The sequence below is a fragment of the Myotis yumanensis genome, unplaced genomic scaffold (assembly GCF_028538775.1).
Source record: "Myotis yumanensis isolate MYYU_CA2020_CCGP unplaced genomic scaffold, mMyoYum1.0.hap1 SCAF_9, whole genome shotgun sequence".
Lineage (NCBI taxonomy): Eukaryota > Metazoa > Chordata > Mammalia > Chiroptera > Vespertilionidae > Myotis > Myotis yumanensis.
This window is the reverse complement of record NW_027223760.1, coordinates 6,699,707-6,718,127: the sequence shown is the minus strand read 5'-3', so window position 1 is coordinate 6,718,127 and position 18,421 is coordinate 6,699,707. Positions and strand designations below refer to the sequence as shown.

General features: G+C 43.0%; 1 protein-coding gene and 2 pseudogenes across 1 annotated transcript; 1 reads left to right on the top strand and 2 right to left on the bottom strand.

Annotated features, from left to right (window-relative positions):
- The first annotated feature begins 360 nt into the window (after nucleotides 1-360).
- On the top strand, nucleotides 361-2,441 carry LOC139016729 (GTPase IMAP family member 1-like; annotated as a pseudogene).
- Nucleotides 2,442-4,042: 1,601 nt separating this feature from the next.
- LOC139016109 (GTPase IMAP family member 7-like) lies at nucleotides 4,043-12,216 on the bottom strand. The gene is made up of 2 exons (XM_070423733.1): nucleotides 12,144-12,216; nucleotides 4,043-6,417 (listed from the first exon to the last, which is right to left on the bottom strand). Exon 2 carries the CDS (start codon nucleotides 6,400-6,402, stop codon nucleotides 5,512-5,514), a length of 891 nt encoding a protein of 296 aa, XP_070279834.1. The 5' UTR covers nucleotides 6,403-6,417; nucleotides 12,144-12,216; the 3' UTR covers nucleotides 4,043-5,511.
- Nucleotides 12,217-14,240: 2,024 nt separating this feature from the next.
- On the bottom strand, nucleotides 14,241-15,509 carry LOC139016112 (lactoylglutathione lyase pseudogene; annotated as a pseudogene).
- Nucleotides 15,510-18,421: the final 2,912 nt, after the last annotated feature.

The window sequence follows — 18,421 nt, the reverse complement described above, 5'->3', positions numbered from 1 at the left end:
GGCTTCTGAAGCTCCTGGGAAATTGAAGAATCTACAGATTTTATCACATAGAATTACCAGGGAAAATTTAGTGTCTAAAACTTTCTCACTGGCATGAGTCTTAAAATTTCCCTTCTGCCCTTTGGATTTTATATCCCTGAAAAAACAAAGTCAAGCTCATGAAATGTTCTCACGATATCATTCCAACCCCAGCCCAGCCCTTCCAGTGTTTTCCCTTCAATTCTGAAGTTCAGGGGAAGCAGGAATAATGACTTTGTCACTGTATTGTCACCAGCTCTTTGGAGTTGAGCTGACACATCATAGGTAGTTCTACCTATTTGAAGAATGAATGAATGGTGTTTGGAACTCTTTCAGGTAAGCATGGGAAAACAGAAGATGGCAAGAGATGAAGAAAGTGTCTATGGTAAGGACATGTGTACTGCATACTTGCTTCCAGGTATGAGCCCTGGTAATAATGGAAATGGGCAAACTCAGGACTGAGCAGGTAACCCCAAACAGGTCTCTGAGGTGTCTCGGGTAAAACAACAAGAGCCCTAAGATGTGCATATTAGTTGGGTCCCTGCCTCTGTCAAGCTGGGAGAATATGAACTTCCTTGACTAGCCTGGACCTCCATTCCCCAAGTGTAAAATGAGGATAATAACCTACTGTGATCTCCACAGAAGAGGATGCAGAGGGTATTAGATCATGCACTAGAGGGGGTGTGATACACCAGGGAGAATGTTAGAGAGCATGGTAGGTTAAACAGGAGTTTTATAGCATGCAGCAGGATTATGAGGGAGGGGAGGCAGGAGGAGGGAGAGAGGGAGAGAAGGAAGAAAGAGGTGATTTCATTCAATCCTCTCAACAGCCCCAGGAGAAACAACTGTACTATTATTCCTATTTTTGCACAAAGGTTTAACACTTGATTGGCAACTTCCAAGATGGCATAACTGACCCAGGAAAGAGCAGTGAATCAAACCCAGTGTGTCTGGGACTCCAGACAGCCCTTCACCACCAGGCCTACTGCCTCCGCCTGCCCATCTTCCATGGCATCTGGGAGAAGTATGACAGAGGCCACTGAAGCCTCAAATAGGGACAGCTCACAGGTTGTGGGGGACCAGGGATAATGGGTGAGGCCATATCTGGAATTATGAAGGGGCATCCTCTGGAACAAAGTTGGAGAACATCTTGCCCTCAGGCTGTTTAAGGCCCGCTGAATCATTTGATCTGGCCCTGCCAAGGCAACAGCAGGCAGGACTCAAAATTCAATAAATCTAGGTGCTTTTTTTCATAGCAGCATAAATTTATATTAAGTGAATTATATTAACCAAATCCTATCCAATGAAGAGCTAATATGCTAATTAGACTGAACAGCAGAACGACCATCTGGATCTTCCGGATGAAGCTGGGACTGTGAGGGCCAGCTGATGCAGCCAGGGCTGTGAGGGTAGAGCTCCTTGCATGAATTTCATGCATCAGGCCTCTAGTTATGTTATAAATATGCAAATAGCGCTTGGCAGAAAAACGATTTCCCACCCCTGCTCTAGAGTAAAGCCCACCAGGTGTTGAGCATCTACTGATGCATGTGGTGAAACCAGAGATGACAGGAATAGGTGCTGAAGATCCCCTGATGTTCAGAAAGCTCTGACCAATGACCTCAGTAAGGCTTTGGTGGGAAAGCAGAGTTGAGACACTGTTGTTCTTGTTCAAAGGTCTCAAGGAATCCAGGTAACCAGGATAAGTTGCTTTAAGTTTTGGAAGCTCACAGATCACTTGTCCTCCAGGTTCGGAAGACACCACACAGGCCCTGCAGAAGCCCCAGCTGAGGCTCATCCTGGTGGGGAAGACAGGGGCTGGGAAGAGCACCACTGAGAACAGAATCCTGGGCCACAGGTGCTTCCTCTCCAGACTCTCAGCCACTTCAGTGATCAGAACCTGTGAGGTGGGGAGTTGCAGGTGGGACAGGTGGCACATGGAAGTCATGGACACCCCAGAGCTTTTCAGCTCCCCAAGACCCAAGACAGACCCGGGGGCCAGGAGCAAGCCCGCTGCTACCTGCTATCAGCGCCTGGGCCCCACGCGCTGCTCCTGGTGACTCAGCTGGGCTGCTTCACTGCACAGGATCAGCAGGCTGTGAGTGTGCTCAAGGTCCTGTTTGGGGACAGCGTGGTCGCTCGCACCATTGTGCTATTCAAGCAAAAGGAGAACCTGGGTGGGAACTCTGCAGGATTTCCTGTGCCATACTGACAACCATGCTCTTCGGGCTCTGGTGGCCGAGTGTGGGGGCTGAGTGTGCTTCTTTGACAACAGGGCAGTGGGCTGGGAGCAGGAGGCCCAGGTGCAGGAGCTGGTGGTGCTGGTGGAGCGCCTGCTGCAGGACCATGCAGGTGCCCTCTACTCCAATGAAGTGTCCCACCTGGCACAGACACTGGCCTTCTCAACCCCTGACGAACAACTGTGATGGGTGGCAGAGAGGCTGGTGGGCTGCACGTGGGGGTGATGAAGGCGGGGCCTGCTGGGCGCACTGTGGGACTGGGTGATGGCTTGAAAGCTGCGCACACCGCGCTGCTGGGCGTCCTGTTCAAGCCTGGAGACTGCTCTCCAGAGACTGGTTCCAGGCTGTGGAGGAGACCTCTCCCGAGTCACAGAATGTATCTAGGTAGGACTTGGACCCATTACCTGACAACCACATTCTTCCCTGGTGTCTGTGCCTCTGAGGCCCACAGGTTTTCCTTGTGTCCCTCACCTGGCAGTAGCCTACCAACTCAAAGACAAAAATCCTGCCCACTCCCAACTCCTCTCCCCCTGCCTAAAGAAACCCCAAAAACCCAACCAGCCCATGGGACCTGGCCCTGCCGGAGTTCTTTCCTGAGCTCTTCTCTTACTGAAGCCTAAACTGTTGATGCTCTTGCCTGTTTTCCACTGACCTCAGGCTGCTGTGGGGATCCTGAAATCATCCCTGGTCTTCCTAGGGGATCAAAGGCCAACACAAAGCCTCAGTCCAGACCCATTTATTTCAATTGAATATGAATTGTATGAATAAATGCCTTGGACATTCATGTTGTGTTAATGGAAATCAATATTTGCAGATATTTGTTCATCTGCCTTATATGCCCATTGAACAAAGACAGTGCTCTGTCATTCCTAACCCCTTCTGCAAAAACCACACACCCAAGTGCAGACACACACACACACGCTGGGGTGTGTGCCCATAAGAATACAAAGCACTTAAGAACTGGTCATCTGTCCCAGGAAGGCCATCTTCCTTTGCGTCCCCATTCAGACCCTTCAGCAACTTGAATGCAGAGGCTTCTACAGGTTCAAGGAAAATTGAACTAGAGACTCAAATTCCTAGGAGCCACTGAGGCCTCCGAAAAGTCTACTTCCAAAGAGGAGTCTTCTCACTGGCTGACACACTGACAGGGTGAGCATAGGCTTTTCAAGTCACAGGTAAATAAAAGAAATGGAGAGGTTTGGACATTTTTATTTCAATATCAAAGTAAAGGGCAAACAGGTCTTAGTGGGCTGCGAATTGGTGATACAAGATGCGGTAAAGAGTCATTCCCTCTGTTCCATGCAGGTCTGGGGGAGTCAGCTCTCTGGTCCAGATTAGATGAGCCAGGTTAGCCCGGCTCTCCTGTCCACCCACACTTGCACTGCCCTCAGTGTCTCTACACTCACAAACAAACTCAAACCCGCCTCCAATTCTGCTGGGTAATCCCACATATCTTCCCTACAGTATCCTCTGCCTTGTGTCTTCACGGACAAACTCTCCCAGGGGCCTTCACATCACTACAGAGACAGGTAAAAGGGGGAAATAATCTGCAACAGCGGAGTGCATATGGGAGTGAGGCCCACAGCCCTGCCTGGAAACCATTGGGAATACAAAGGGGAAAGCCAGTGCCAGATGCTGAGACTGGACATTTCCTCTGCTGCCAAGGGCATTGTGGTTCAAGGCTTGTGCACAGATCCCAGGGAGGCACTGATAGGCATCTGGATTTTGGGCTTGTCCACTTTTCTGGAGAGTTTTTGTCCTGAGGACTTTTTATCCTTTTTTCCCCCCCCTGATCGGCTGTCCAGGTGCATTTTTAATGTGCTGATGCATTAAGATAAGTGTATAGGGGAGTTTTGGATTATTCTTTGGTCTGTTTTACTGTTTTATTTTATCTTAGTTGTGCCTGACTTTAATGTGGTTTTTGTTATTTTTCCCCTGACTTCATCTGCCCTTGGGTTTAGCTGGCACAAATGGCATGAATTGGTTCTTTGTGCTCTACCTCCCAGACCAGAGTGATGTAAGCTATGTATTCTCTGGTGAGGGAGGAGACCTACAAACCATTTGCTCTCAAGTGCCCTTGGTTGGGGAAGATAGCGTCCTGTGGTTAATAAGCTGGCTGCAATCTCCCAAACAGTTAATTTTCTCATCTCAGTTTCCATTTGTCGAGGAATTTTTCTAGCTTTTTACTATCCTGCCTCACATGGACCACAGAAGTGTCTTGCTGGGGAAGCCTGCTGCTTCACTAACAAGGTGCACACAGACGTGGACTGAAATAATGTGCATCACCGGTGGTGCTAACACTTGACTCAGGCAGGATTTCTCATTTGCATTTTCCAAAGCTGAGTCTGTGAACTCTTCATAATATATTATTGCCCGATTATGCCAATTCTGTAACCTCCTCAGGTTGTTAGCCTTGTGGGTATTGGTGGTGAGTGAGCCGGAAAGATGGTGGCGGTTGCTATCACAGCATAACAAACCATCCCCAAGCCTAGTGGTTTAAACCAACAACAATCTTTATTTTTCTCATGAATCTGCAATCTGGGCAGGATGCAGGGGGGTGGCCCATCTTTGCTCTTTGCTGCTTCATCTGAGGTGGCTCAGTTGGCAGCTGGAGAATCTGCTTCCATGTTGCCTCACTTGCACAGCTGGCAAGTTGGTTCTGCTGGAGATGAAAGACCAGCCAGGGGGGTGGGCCAGTGTCTTCAAGTCCTCTTCATGTGGCCTCTCGATGGGAAAGCTGGGCTTCCTCACTACATGGTGACCAAGTGCCAAGCCCACAAACCCTAGGGAGCAAGGAGGCATTTTCCCTATCTCACTTTTAAAAAAATATTTTGATTTCAGAAAGGAAGGGAGAGGGAGAAAGAGACAGAAACATCATTGATGAGATAAATTATTGATGGGCTGCCTCCTGCATGCCCCACACTCGGGATCTAGCCCACAACCCAGGGATGTGCCCTTGTCCAGAATCGAACCAGGGACCCTTCAGCCAAAATGCTGACGCTCTACCCACTGAACAAAACCAGCTAGGGCCCTATCTCACTTTTGAAGTCACAATCATACACTAGTTGTCAAAGCAGTCACAAAGTCCATTAAATTTCAAGGAAGGGGACAAACAGTATAATTCAACAGAAGGAAAAAGAAACTGATTATAAGAGAAATGGATGGGATAGAATATATTGTTTTAGTCATCTATGGAAAATACAATTAATCACATCAACAAATCATAGTAAGTTAAGAAACAAAAATAAAATTTACATTATATTCTAAACATAGTCAGTATTTTTGAAAGCAGATTCTGAATCCCATTTACAATATCTTCAAATATATTCCTTCCAGCTTCTTCTCTAACATCTTGAATATTTACTTTATACTTCTCCCATGAGGATTTTTTTCTCTCCTTCATTTCTTGCTCTGATATTTTTCCCTCAGCATATTGCTTTTCAGCTAGTTTAGTTTCCTTACGTAATTGATCATCATAGATTATCTTCAAGGCCTTTTCTTTACTTTGCAGCTTTTCCCCTACCTCCTCGTAGATGGCATCAGAAAAGTGAGCCCCTCCGTTCCTCAACACCATTTTCTCTATCAGCTCCACCAGCTCCTGCAGTTGGGCTTTCTTCTCAGCCTCATCTGCCCTTCGGTTGTTACTGAAGGCACAGCAGCGGTTCCCACATTCCTTGATGATGTTTTTCAGGTTTATATCTGCTCCTGCTAAAAAGTCATTCAGTGTCTGATCACCCAAATCATCTTTGCGCGTGAACAAGACGATCATGTGATTCATGGCTGCCTTCCCAAAGATGGCCTTGATCATTGTAACCGTTTTCTGCTCCTCCTCCATGTAGCGGCCCAGCTGTAGAACCAGGATGATGGCGTGGGGCCCTGGGTAGGAGTAGAGGACACACCTGATGATTTCCTCACAGGTGGTCTCCAGTGTCTTCCTGGTGTCAATGAGGCCTGGGGTGTCCACAACAAGAAGATTCCTCCCCTCCCATTGTCGCTCTGCTTTCTGACAGCCCTTGGTAACAGCATGGGCAGCAATTTTAGAAGCAAATTCTTCTCTCCCAAGGATGGTATTTGCTGTTGCACTTTTTCCACTTCCGATTTTCCCCACCAGAACTATCCTCAGAGTGTTGTCCTGAAGGCCAGCCATTTCTTTCAAGAGGCTCTGAGGAAGGGAATAAGAAGGGGAAAGGGTACTTAGGTAAGTGGGGACTATTCCCAAACCTCTTTTCTTCATTCCCCCCCCCCTGAAAATTTATAATCGTCTATTACTCATCTGGAGGAAATAATAAAGCAAAGTTTTCTCACAAAAGAATACAAGGTCCAGGTGCTTTCATAGGAGAACTCATTTAAACCTCTACAAAGCTAATCATCTCAGTGTTATGTGAGCTATTCCTGCTTTCAATTCTTTCTGTGAATCAAGTGTGATATTAATCCTAAAGTCTAACAGAAATTTGACCAATAAATAAAGCTACAGATGTGTCTCATTTGGAAATATTCATACCACAGTTTGTTGTTTCAACATGTTATTAATAGATGAAGTAGAAAATTACCTATTGCAGTCAAGATATTAGACTGAATTCAACACTGATCCATGTTTAAAGCATTTTATACATTGGAATTAATAGATCATTATCTAACGTGATCTTATATAACTAAAAATTTAAATTTTATCATCACGTTTTCCCTGTAGCTGAGAAAGAGTAGATTATAATGTTAAAATAATGGGTTATAAAGTTTTGGGATGAAGAAAAAGTAGATACTTCTCTAACATTATTTTATATAACTGTAAATTTAAACTTTTGCCATCACCATTTTTTCATGCAGTTGAAAAATAGTGGATTATAAAGTTAAATGGTGGATTATAAAGTTCATTTCAATGAAGAAAAAAAGAAAGTTATTCAGCACCATTGAGAAAAAGAACAAGGAGAAAGGACTAGCTTTACAATGAATCAAGCATTGTAATTTCTATGATATTGCTGTATGAATAGAGATAATAATGAACAAAACCCAGAAAATTCAGAAACAGACCAAATTAATCATACCTTAGTCACTTATATTCAATTCAATGACACTATGTTACAGTTAGGTTCAATAAGACAGCATACCACATCAAAGGGGCCAAAGATGATGTGATAAAGCAAGTTTGGAATATCTGTATAACCATACAGAAAAAAGATAAAATTGCATTTATTGTCTCATGCCATTCGAATTGCAAGCAGATTAGAAGTTTAAATGTTACAAAAAAGCATATAAATAAAAGAAAAAAAACATGGGTAACTTATTTGTAACCAGGAGGTAAAGGAAATATAAGATTTGAAATAGAGTAAAGAAAAGGATGGATAAGTGTGATTACATAAAAATATCACAGATAATGTGGGACAAAAGACACGTTTGAAAAATTAAAACAAAAATGTCAAATTAGGGACAGTAATATTTTTCAGCTTACAACAAAGGGGGTAAATGTTCCTGCTATACACAGAAAATTAAAAAGTATGGAAAGTAATAATAGCAACTTGATAGAAAATGGAGTAAGAGATTGGAATAAATATTCAGAGAAAAATGAATTTAAATGTACCTTGAATATATCAAAAGACATCAATATATACTCAGAAAGACAAATCAAAACACAAAATAAAGTCACAAAAAATATTAATTAAATCACACCTCTATTTCTGAGGTGAGGTACTATTTGACACCTCCAGGTTTGGCAAAAGTCCAAAGGTTTGCCAGCATAATCTGTTGGTAAAGGTAAGAGGGAAGCAGGCCTTCTCCTGCATGGCTAGTGAGAATGGAAAAACAGTCCAAACCCTACAGAAAAGAATTCAGCACTGTGCTGCCAACGTACATATGCATTTTCTCATTCATTGCCAATCCCCCATTTTAATATTTATCCCTTAAGTACACTGACAAAAATGCAGAAAAATAACACATAAGGCTATTGATGGCATCATTGTTTGTAATAAAAAAAAGACCCAAAACCATCAAATGGTATTCAGTAGGAACTGGTTGAATTATCACAGAGGTCCTCAAACTTTTTAAACAGGGGGCCAGTTCACTGTCCTTCAGACATTCCACACATGTACACTACTGGCCCCAGGCGAGTCGGCTGCTAAGCAGGACAGGCAGCTGCGGCAAAAACACCCGGTGGGCCGGATAAATGTTTTCGGCGGGACCGCATGTGGCCCACGGGCAGTAGTTTGAGGACCCCTGAATATATTCACACAGTGAAAGACTATCCACCCTTGAAAAGGAATGTGTCTCTCTGTATAAGCATAGAGAGGTCTCCAGGATACATCATTAAGTGGGAAAAGCAATGTGAAGAAAATAATGTAGAGTTTACCTACTATTTGTCTAACAAGGAAGAATATGCACTACATATATAAAATATAATACATATCTTTTTGATATATATGAAAAGGCAATAGCAGGATTCTCTGAAAACTAAACCAACAAAAATTTACTTTCATGGGGATGGGAGAAGCAGAGTGGAGGGAACAAGGACAGAAGCTGGAAATTGATGTCTTGGTTACATAACATTTCATAGATTTGATTTTGAAACCATGTAGGTAGTTTACATAATTACCAAAAATTATATTTTAAAATTCTAAAACCAAAATCAACTGGCAAACAAATCTTATTGTGTATTGTGTGGTGGATGAACCATATAAGCAATTGGTCCAAGATACTTAAAAAAGCAATAATGTCTTTGTCCATCTTGAAAAGGCATAGAGATAATATGATCCCAGTGACAATGACACCCCCCCCCCCCCTTGGTGCTTAGGTGTGGTTTTCAAATGCCATTTCCTACAAAAGTTAGGGTTTTATAAATAAACTACTGATTCTAGGAATAGGTAGAAAATGCTTCAGTTGAGCCTTCAGTCTCTTGACAACAAGAAAGCCAGGATGCTCTCAAAAATCACTGGGATCTCATGGAAAGGACTTAAGAGCCAACCTCAAGAGAATGCAACTGGACATTGATGGGACAATGTGAGCATCGATAATAACTCCAATGAAACAAAATACAGTATCTCAGATATCTTAAAATACACGAGTTCAAAACAAGGCCTTCTGCTTAAAATAATCAATCGCTCCATTGGGAGTGTGCTAGGAAAGCATCTTCTTGTTATGAATTTTGACAAATAAAGGGAAATTATTGAGCATTTATCTTGTCTTTCAGATACCACTGTACTTCATGGAAATGAGAGAATGGTTGGAGGGAACTTTCTCTTTATACAATTTTTCCATCTAATAACTAAGGGAAGAATTATAGAATTTGATATCATCACTGTTAGGTTTGATTGAGTAATTGAATCACTACCCCTTCCCTGAGAACTGGCTTTTCAGGCTATGTCACTATGGACATTCCCTTTGCTGAGACCACATTTCACTTGTGACCACATTCCGTTATCTCCCTTCCCGGTATGCATAAAGAAGTCTCCATCTAGAAAAAGCCTTCCAAAAATCCTTTAAAAGCCACTGACTCTAGTCACTGGGGCCAGAAGCCATCCAGGCTCAGCCACCTCATGTGTGGATGATCCATTAAATTCATAATCCCTCAGCACTCTGGCCACCTGCATTCCTCCTTCGGCGACCTATCACTTCTGACCCATAATGAAACTTAGGCCATCATTAATGTCGATTACTGTCAAGAAAGTGAGACAACTAAACATTCTATGCCTTCTGAGGGAAGTTTCAGCTGAACCTATGTTGTATTCCCACCAAATAGTCAAACCTGAGTCAATCAAGCCTCTCCTTAAATATAACTTCACCCAAAGCACTGGACTAGAAGAGAAGGTGAAATGACATTGTGAGAATGTTTATCAACAAAATGTAAACTGCCCAGTTCTTTTGGGAAAAAGACTCCTCCTTCTGACACAGAAAAATTTTCCAGAAAGAAAGAGGGAAGGTGAGAAAGCTATATATTAAATTAAACATAAGAGAAACCAAATAATTGCAATTTATGAATCTTAGTTGGATCCAACTTCAAACAGTTTTTTAAAATTATGAGACAATCAGGGAAATCTGAAGGCAACTGGTAACTGTAAAAAATCCTATTTGCTTTTTGAAGTCTGATTATGGTCATATTTTTTAATGATTTAAAATATTTACTGATAAAATGAAACAATGATATTTGCTTCAAAATAATGCAGGGTGGCTGGGGAGTGGTCAGTATATAGATGAAACAAGATTGGCATCACTTAATAATTGTGGAAGCTTGGTCTAGGTCAGTGATGGCGAACCTATTGAGCTCGGCGTGTCAGCATTTTGAAAAACTCTAACAACTGTGGTGCCGTGTCACATATAAAAATTTTTTGATATTTGCAACCATAGTAAAACAAAGATTTAAATTTTTTAAAAAAATATATTTTATTGATTTTCTACAGAGAGGAAGGGAGAGAGATAGTTAGAAATATCGATGGGAGAGAAACATTGATCAGCTACCTCCTGCACATCTCCCACTGGGGATGTGCCTGCAACCCAGGCACATGCCCTTGACCGGAATCGAACCCGGGACCCTTCAGTCCGCAGGCCAATGCTCTATCCACTGAGCCAAACCGGTTCAGCAAATTTTTGATATTTATTTTATATATTTAAATGCCATTTAACAAAGAAAAATCAACCAAAAAAATGAGTTTGCGTGTCATAGATTCACCATCACTGGTCTAGGTACATGGAATTTCCTTGTATTGTTTGTTTATCTTTGAGTAAATTAACATTTTTCAACAATAAAAATTTGATATGTGTGTAATATAACCACGGCTGACACTCTATACCAAACACCCTAATAATTTTTTTATACATTATCTCACCTACTCCCCCATAATAGCCTGCAAGAAGCTCATTTTATTCTTCTAACTTTTAAAATAAAGACACTGATGTGGCTTGAAAATGCTGAGACACTTGCCCAAGGTGCTAATAGGTATAAGGCAGAGCAGGGCATCAAATTCAAAGTCCATCTGACTACCACCTTCCCTCCTAACCACTGCACACATCGGCCTCCTCTCAGTGTCTTCTCAGACCCAGGATTCTAAAATTACATGGAATCAGAGCTAGATCAAGAGAGGAGAGTCCACACTCTTTCCAGACAGAACACTTTTAGGAAGCCTGCAACTAGGGCCATTAAGTGGAGGGTTTCATATATATTGTTCCTGCAGAATAGCCCACCTCTACCCATGACACCCCCTTCTCACCTCACATGTCACACTTACTCGGGTTAGAGTTTCTCTCTGCTGAATGATGAAAAGCATTCTGCATACTGCAGTGCAGATTTCCTCTGGCCTTAGTGATGTGGGCAACCCCTAGAGTCACCACACTCTCTGGGACTCTGCTTCTTTTTCAGTAAAAAGGGGGAGTTAGACAGGGTGGTGTCGACATTGCCTTCAAGCCCTAAAGGCCTGCCTTGGGGACACTCATTTCCTGTCCAGGGAAAAGGTTTGTCAGGCAGCCATCAGTGTGTATCAGCGCAGCAAATGCATGAAGGTGCACCAGTCAGCACAAAAGTATCCTGTTCAATATGAGACATGTAACAACTATAATAATAAAAGCGTAATATGCTAATTAGATGAAACAACCTTCTGGACGTCCTTCCAGAAGAAGCCCGGGCTGCAAGTGCCAGCAGAGGCAGGTTGTCAGGGCTGTGTTGGTCAAACCCCTTGCACGAATTTCATGGATCAGGCTTCTAGTTGTACTAATAAAGTTCCTGACTCCCCTCCCTACCCTCCTTCACTACCCTCTGACAGCACCCTCCTCCCCCCACCCCTACAACCCCTCTCTGCTTCTGGCACAGAACCTGGTTCTTCCTGGGACCAGAACCCACACCATGTACACTCCAGGGACCTACTGCCCAAACAACTCTAGTGCTCAGGGCTGCTTCTCAGCCAGACTCACCTTCTTTTCAACCAGTTGATGAGTTCTCAAATGTTCTCCAAAGACACTCTTCCAGCTGGTGCTTTTGTTTTAACTGTGAAGAAAAAGAGTTCACAGTCTCTTAAACCACTGAGCCAGGAAGCATAGATTGGGTGGGGCCTGTGGAGGAACTATTTGCCTTTAAAGAGACAGTAATATTTACCCTAATTTGGTGGATGCTTTTATTTTGCCAAGTTGAAACCTTTTCTTCCATGTGCTTGCTCTTGTACCAAAATTACCAAAGCTATATTTGGTGTTTTGGGTTATGGTAGTGGATCGAAAGGCCCTTATTAAATGACATAAATCTTGCCCCCAAAAAGCCAGACACAGTGTCTATCACCTTCCCTGGTGCATTGGGAGACTGCGGGGTCATTCTGGAAGAAGAAATTTGGACATAGGACTTCGTGTATCCTTGGGTCTTGCTGGTGATGGTACAATATGGGTTTTGAGTCTATTCTTTTAGGAGCATCTCAAGTTACCCATTCAGAAATTAACAAAACTCAGGTACAAAGCCAAAGGGGTATAAACCATTGGGAGCCAAGTGGAAATGAGGAAGGAGAGGCCTGGGGAAAGTCTTCCAATGACCACAGTCTCTCTGTTTTTGTTTGTTTGTTTATTTGTTTGTTTTGTCATATGGTTCTTGCATGGTTGAAAAGTCTACATTGCATGACATATAAAGATGCATCCTGGGAGTAGATGCTTCCTTCTCTCCCAGCCATCCTACCTTCTCCCTCTCCAGGCCCAGACAGAGGCAGCTAATCCTAGATTTACCTGTGGATGGATCCAAAAGCTGGGAATTGTTTTCAGCTGGGAGAGAGGCTATTGACTCTCTCATGGTTGACAAGATGTTCTAGTTCTCTGTTGCATCACCACAAATAGATTAAATTTTGATTATACATTTTGCTTCACTGGATTCAGAAAGTGGGTTAGTCAATGCTTAAGCTTGAGGATAGGTACTAAATGGACCAGATGTGCCATGAACTAGAGGACAATAGGGTTGCTACCCATGGAGGGAAGCAGACAGATTTGGAAATGGTGTTGTAAATGCCCATATTATTGGACCAATTATTGGTATTTTTTTTATTTAAATGCTTATTTTATTTCAGTCTATAAGTATGGCCATTTGTTTGAGTTGCTCACATAAATCCATTCCATCCAGAAAGGAAATGTCAAGTGCTTCTAGCAGTATAAGCACAGTTGGCATGGCCTACCCAAAGATCTTCCACCACAGTCTATAGAAAACCTAAATGTAGTTAAACAAATTGGATGCTCTTATTCTCTGGGCCTTAAGAGATTTTTTTAAAATCAGTTTGTTTTTTTAAAAATAAATAAAATGTCAATCATGGCAGAGAAGACCACTGAGCTGATTTCTGATACCTAAGTTATCACTGGTCATAATTTATCCTAAATGACGACCGGCATCTGAAAGACCTTAGTGTAGGGCTCTTCACAAGTAACACAAACACCACTCACACAAGAACAACCGGGCACCCCCAGAGCAGGTGAGGGCTACAGACTTCCTTTCTCCACTGCTCCCTCCCTCACCGCGGTTCTCAGGCCGAGAGCTGAGAGGATAAGGCTAAGTCACTGAAGGTTTTACAACAGGAGGCTAGCGGGGGACGTCCTGTGAGGTACTCATTTATGAGGTACATCTGAATGCTAAAAATAATGAAGGAATTTTGAGTACTCATGCCTATTTGTATTGCCTTCCATTAATGAGAGTTATTTTACATGTCTACCCTGTGTTCTTTCTCACAGGATAGTTGGGAGGATTAAACAAGATAAAGCATGTTGACAGCCTAATCTGGTGTTTGTGAACCCAGGAAAAATATTCCTACCCTTCTCCCAATCCCCGAAATAAAGAGGTTAGTCCTTGAACTTCGAAAGCACTTTATACATAAGAAGAAATTAGTCTTTCTGTCAGCATCCTCCTCAGCATGATTCTGAGTTCCTCCCAAAAGTGTCTTCTCTCTTGTAAAATAAACACTTTATACTATTTGAAGTGCACAGAAAGTTTTGTTTTTGTTCAGGGCTCTTTACTTCCCACTGTGAAACGTTATTTCTGAGGACTGAAACCCCAGAAGGAAACATGTAAAATGTGTGTGTTTTTAAATGATGATTGAAAGGTAGACGTGTAGAGAAGTCAGGTTAGGAGGGAGAAGGCAAATGCAACCTCTGAAGGGAACTGTTCTAATTATTACCTAAAAAACTAATGTTACACAGCCACATTCAAGGACACAAGGCAAAGCACTACTTTAAAACTAGAGGGACTGATCAGGTCGGTGAAAAGCACAGCTGACACAGAAAGGGAAATGCACTTAAGAATAATTTGAATTGAGACAATGAACCCTCAGTCCTCGATGCTTCTGTTATCGGAATATATCCAAACTCCCTGTCTCTCTTTTTTAACTCCCTCAGTATCTTTATGGACATCTCAAAAGCAGTATTCTCACAGACCTAAATAATAGTTATCATTTTGTTAGGATTCAAAATTTCAATCCAGTAGCCATCAGGATCTTGAATAAATGCCAGGCCTTTCATTTTACCATCGTCAGGCTTCTTCACAAATTTGACTCCCAGTTCTTCAAATCTTTTGCAAGCACCGTGTACATCAGGAACTGCAATTCTGATGTGACCAAACCCTCGAGGGTCTGAGTTGCCGCTGTGGTAACTCTGGGTCTCATCCTCCTCGCTGCCCCAACTGTGTGTCAGTTCAAGTGTAGCTTTTCTGGAGAACACCCACGCTACCTTTTCATCTTTCTCTTTTGGGATGTCATTTTTATCCTCATAAGCCAAGAAATAGAGTGAAAATTTCATGGTGGGAAAACCTAATTTTTGGAGTAGCATCATTCCAAGACCTCTAGTATAAAAATCCAAAAACTTCTTAGGATCCTTAATTCGTAGCATGGCCTGCTGCAACAGAAAATCCTTGGTGCTGGGGTCCGGGTCCGAGCAACAACCGAGGGCAGCCTGGTCGGTAAGGCCGCCCGACGCGGGCTGTGGCTCTGCCATGGCTGCACTGCTGTATCACGGACGAAGGTACCCGGGAACGCAGTGAACTCCACACTCCGCCCAGCCGGGGGTTGCCTCCACCCCAATTATTGGTATGAATGACTTTGGTCACCTTGAAGGAACCCAGGTAACAGTTTTCCTATTTCCAATAAAGACACAGATCAGGACCAGTTATATAATTCATAAGGTCTGGCACAAGAAAATACCAAGCCCATTGTTTAAAAATCATGAAGAATTTGAAGATGACATTACAGAGCTTTAAACCCTCTAAGCACAGATCCTTGAGCAAACCTACAAGTCACGCATCCATGAAGCTCACCTTGACAGGCTGCATATATATGAGTCCAGAGCAGAGCCAGAACTGCATTTCGTGCTCAAAATGCTTCCACCACTGCCCCAGTTCACTTCATTCTCCATATTCCCTGAATGAAACTTGTCCTGATAGAAGCTGCCTTTTATGTTTTCTTGGACAAGTAGTTGCTCCTCCGAGCACACTCATAGGTTCCCAAAAGGGAAGAGGGATGTGGTTGAAATAGAATCCATAGATGCCATAGGGAACAGAATGTGGGTCTTGAATGGTCCTCGCCCTGAGGTCCTTGACCATGGAGGAGCATCTGGAACCTGGCTCCCACCCCTGAACCCTCTCTTAGGACTGGCCTCCTCTAGGAGTCTTTTGATAGAAGGAATTTTGCCTCATGTCTCTCCCTGTGCTGTTCATTTGGCTGTGCTTCTCATCCTTAGGAGCTCCTTTCCACACCCAGCTCTGCTGTGAGCCACCCGTCTCTCTGCTGCGGGTCCCCACCTGCAAGTCCAGGAAGGTGCTCTCCCCCCTCACAGGAGACCCCCAGACCGCCGATTGCAGGCTCCTCCTCTCCCAGGATGCTGCTCCTTCCACAGTTAGAAGCAAAGAGATGAATGTAGAGAAAGACATGGCTTCCTATTTTACATTTTATTCTTCTTATTTTTCCCCCTTTATGCTTTCCATCATAGACACGTATGTCCATGTGGAAATATGTGGATTTTTAAAAAAAATGTTGGGGTTATTAAAATACATTTCTTTAACTTCTATCAGAGTCTGCCTTGTGGAGTTCAAGTCTTTGTATGCTGCTATGTTCGAGATAAATTCAAAGCTCAAAATTATTACAACTTTGCAAAAATAATAACAGGAGGTGAAAGGAATTGTTTCTTGAACTGTCCTGACACTTCCATAATGAATAATTAACCTTGGTATATCAGTTGCCTATTGCTGCCATAACAAATTACCAAAAATTTAGAGTCCTGAGACAATGGAAATTAATTTTCTTAGAGTTCTGGAGGTCAGGAGCCAGAAATTAGTCATACGCAGATAAAATGAAGATATCCTCAGGGCTGAAGGTTCTCTAGGAGAGAATCCATCGCTTGCCTCTTCCAGCTTCTAAAAGCTTCCAGAATCCCTTGTTTTGTGATCACATCACTCCAATCTCTGCTGCCATCATCACATTGCCTTCTTCCTCCTTTGGTCTTTCCTCCCTCTTCTGAGGGCCTTTGTGATTACATGTAGGATTCACTCAGATAATCCAAGACAATCTCCCCATCTCAAAATCATTAACTTGGTCACTTCTGCAACGAGGAAACATTTATATGTTCTGAGGATTAGGAATGCTTATATGGGGTTGGGGGGTGTGATTTTCAGCCTTCCACATGTGGATAGGTTAACCACTCTGTTACTCCCTTTCTGATCTTTAAAATGAAGTATTGACTTCATAGGGTCATTGTTTAGAAATTTGAATATTAAAGGTGAGATCTCAGTTCAAAGTGAGGACCATGGTTTTGGACACTGGAAGAAATGTGATACTTGATACAATGTGGGAGAGAAGTCTCTGAGTTATGTTCCACTACTGGGTGCAAAGAAGAGCTTGAAAGCAATACACTTGCGTTTCCAGACAGTTTGGGAGGTATAGCCTGGTTTCTCCTTGTAAAATGCAACAGTCAAGACATGAGAGCAATGCATCTACAAGCCAAGGACCTCCAAGGGTTGCCAGCAGCCACAAGGAGCAGGACCCAGCAAAGATCCTCTCCAGCACCTTCAGAGAGAGATTGGCTCTGCCAACCTTTTGATGCTGGAGCCCTAGAACTATGGGACCATAAGTTTCTGTGACTTTAAGCAACACAGTAAGGGGTACTGTGTTACATCAGCCCTAGGAATCTCACACAACACCTTTCTCCTTCCTCCACCTTTTCTCCTGCCCTTCTCATGTTCCATCCACTCAGCATCCCAGAGATTTTCCCTTCTGCATGAGCTTGTGTTTACTAGAATAGTCTTTCCCACCGCCACCCGCACATCTGGCCCAGGTGGACCACAGAGGCTGCTGATGAGTGAAGTGCTGGCTTTCTCAGAAAGACCTTTATACTCTGCCTGACCCTGTCTCTCAGCAATGCCTCACTGTCCAAGTTTCCCAGGCCCTATAATCAGCTCCACCCTATTTTCATTACTTTTACAGTTATTGAACTCAGGCCTTTTACTAAAGAATTTAGTGGTTGTCAGTAATATATACAGCACCAAAACAAACCCCCAAATTCTTTCTCTTTGAGAAAGTGGAAATGAAGGGCTCCTGGACTCTTAAGGGAGTGGGCAGACTCCCAGGCTGGTGTGAGCACAACAGGTCCTGAGACCACCTCTGCCTGAGAGGATGCCCCGGGCGCACTGGCAGGAGCCCACCTCACTCTCCCACAGAACAACGGATTCACACAAAAGAATAAATAGTTTTACAAAAACTCGCGGACAAAGACAACAGTATGGTGGTTACTAACAGAAAGGAGGATGGAGGTTTGGAAGGGGTAAATGAAAAGAGACCAGAATTTTGGTGGTGGGAACACCAAGTAATATATAGATAATGTGCCACAGGATTTCACACTAGAAATACACATAATATTAATAGCCAATGTCACCCCAACTAATTTTAAAAAGTATAAATAGTTTCATCTAAAAAACAGAGTAGGGCTTCATTCTTTGCAAAGTAAAATAAAAAGAGCATTTGTCCATTTAAATACACAGGAGTCACCTTCCTCAGCTGGCAGCACACAATGCTAATGTGTCTGACAGTGTGTCCCCTTCTGTTAACATCAGTGACACTGGTTTTGTTCCATGAGCAACAGAGCAGATTGTCACATTAGCACATCAGCACTAGTGTCTGCCATTAACACGTGAAATGCAGTCAGGAAAGCTATGTGGGTCTGGTTCTGCCACTAGTAGCATCTATGGTTTTGGA

Bases quoted from the DNA above. Each gene is read 5' to 3' on its own strand.
- LOC139016109 (XM_070423733.1), bottom strand. From the start codon at position 6,402: ATGGCTGGCCTTCAGGACAACACTCTGAGGATAGTTCTGGTGGGGAAA.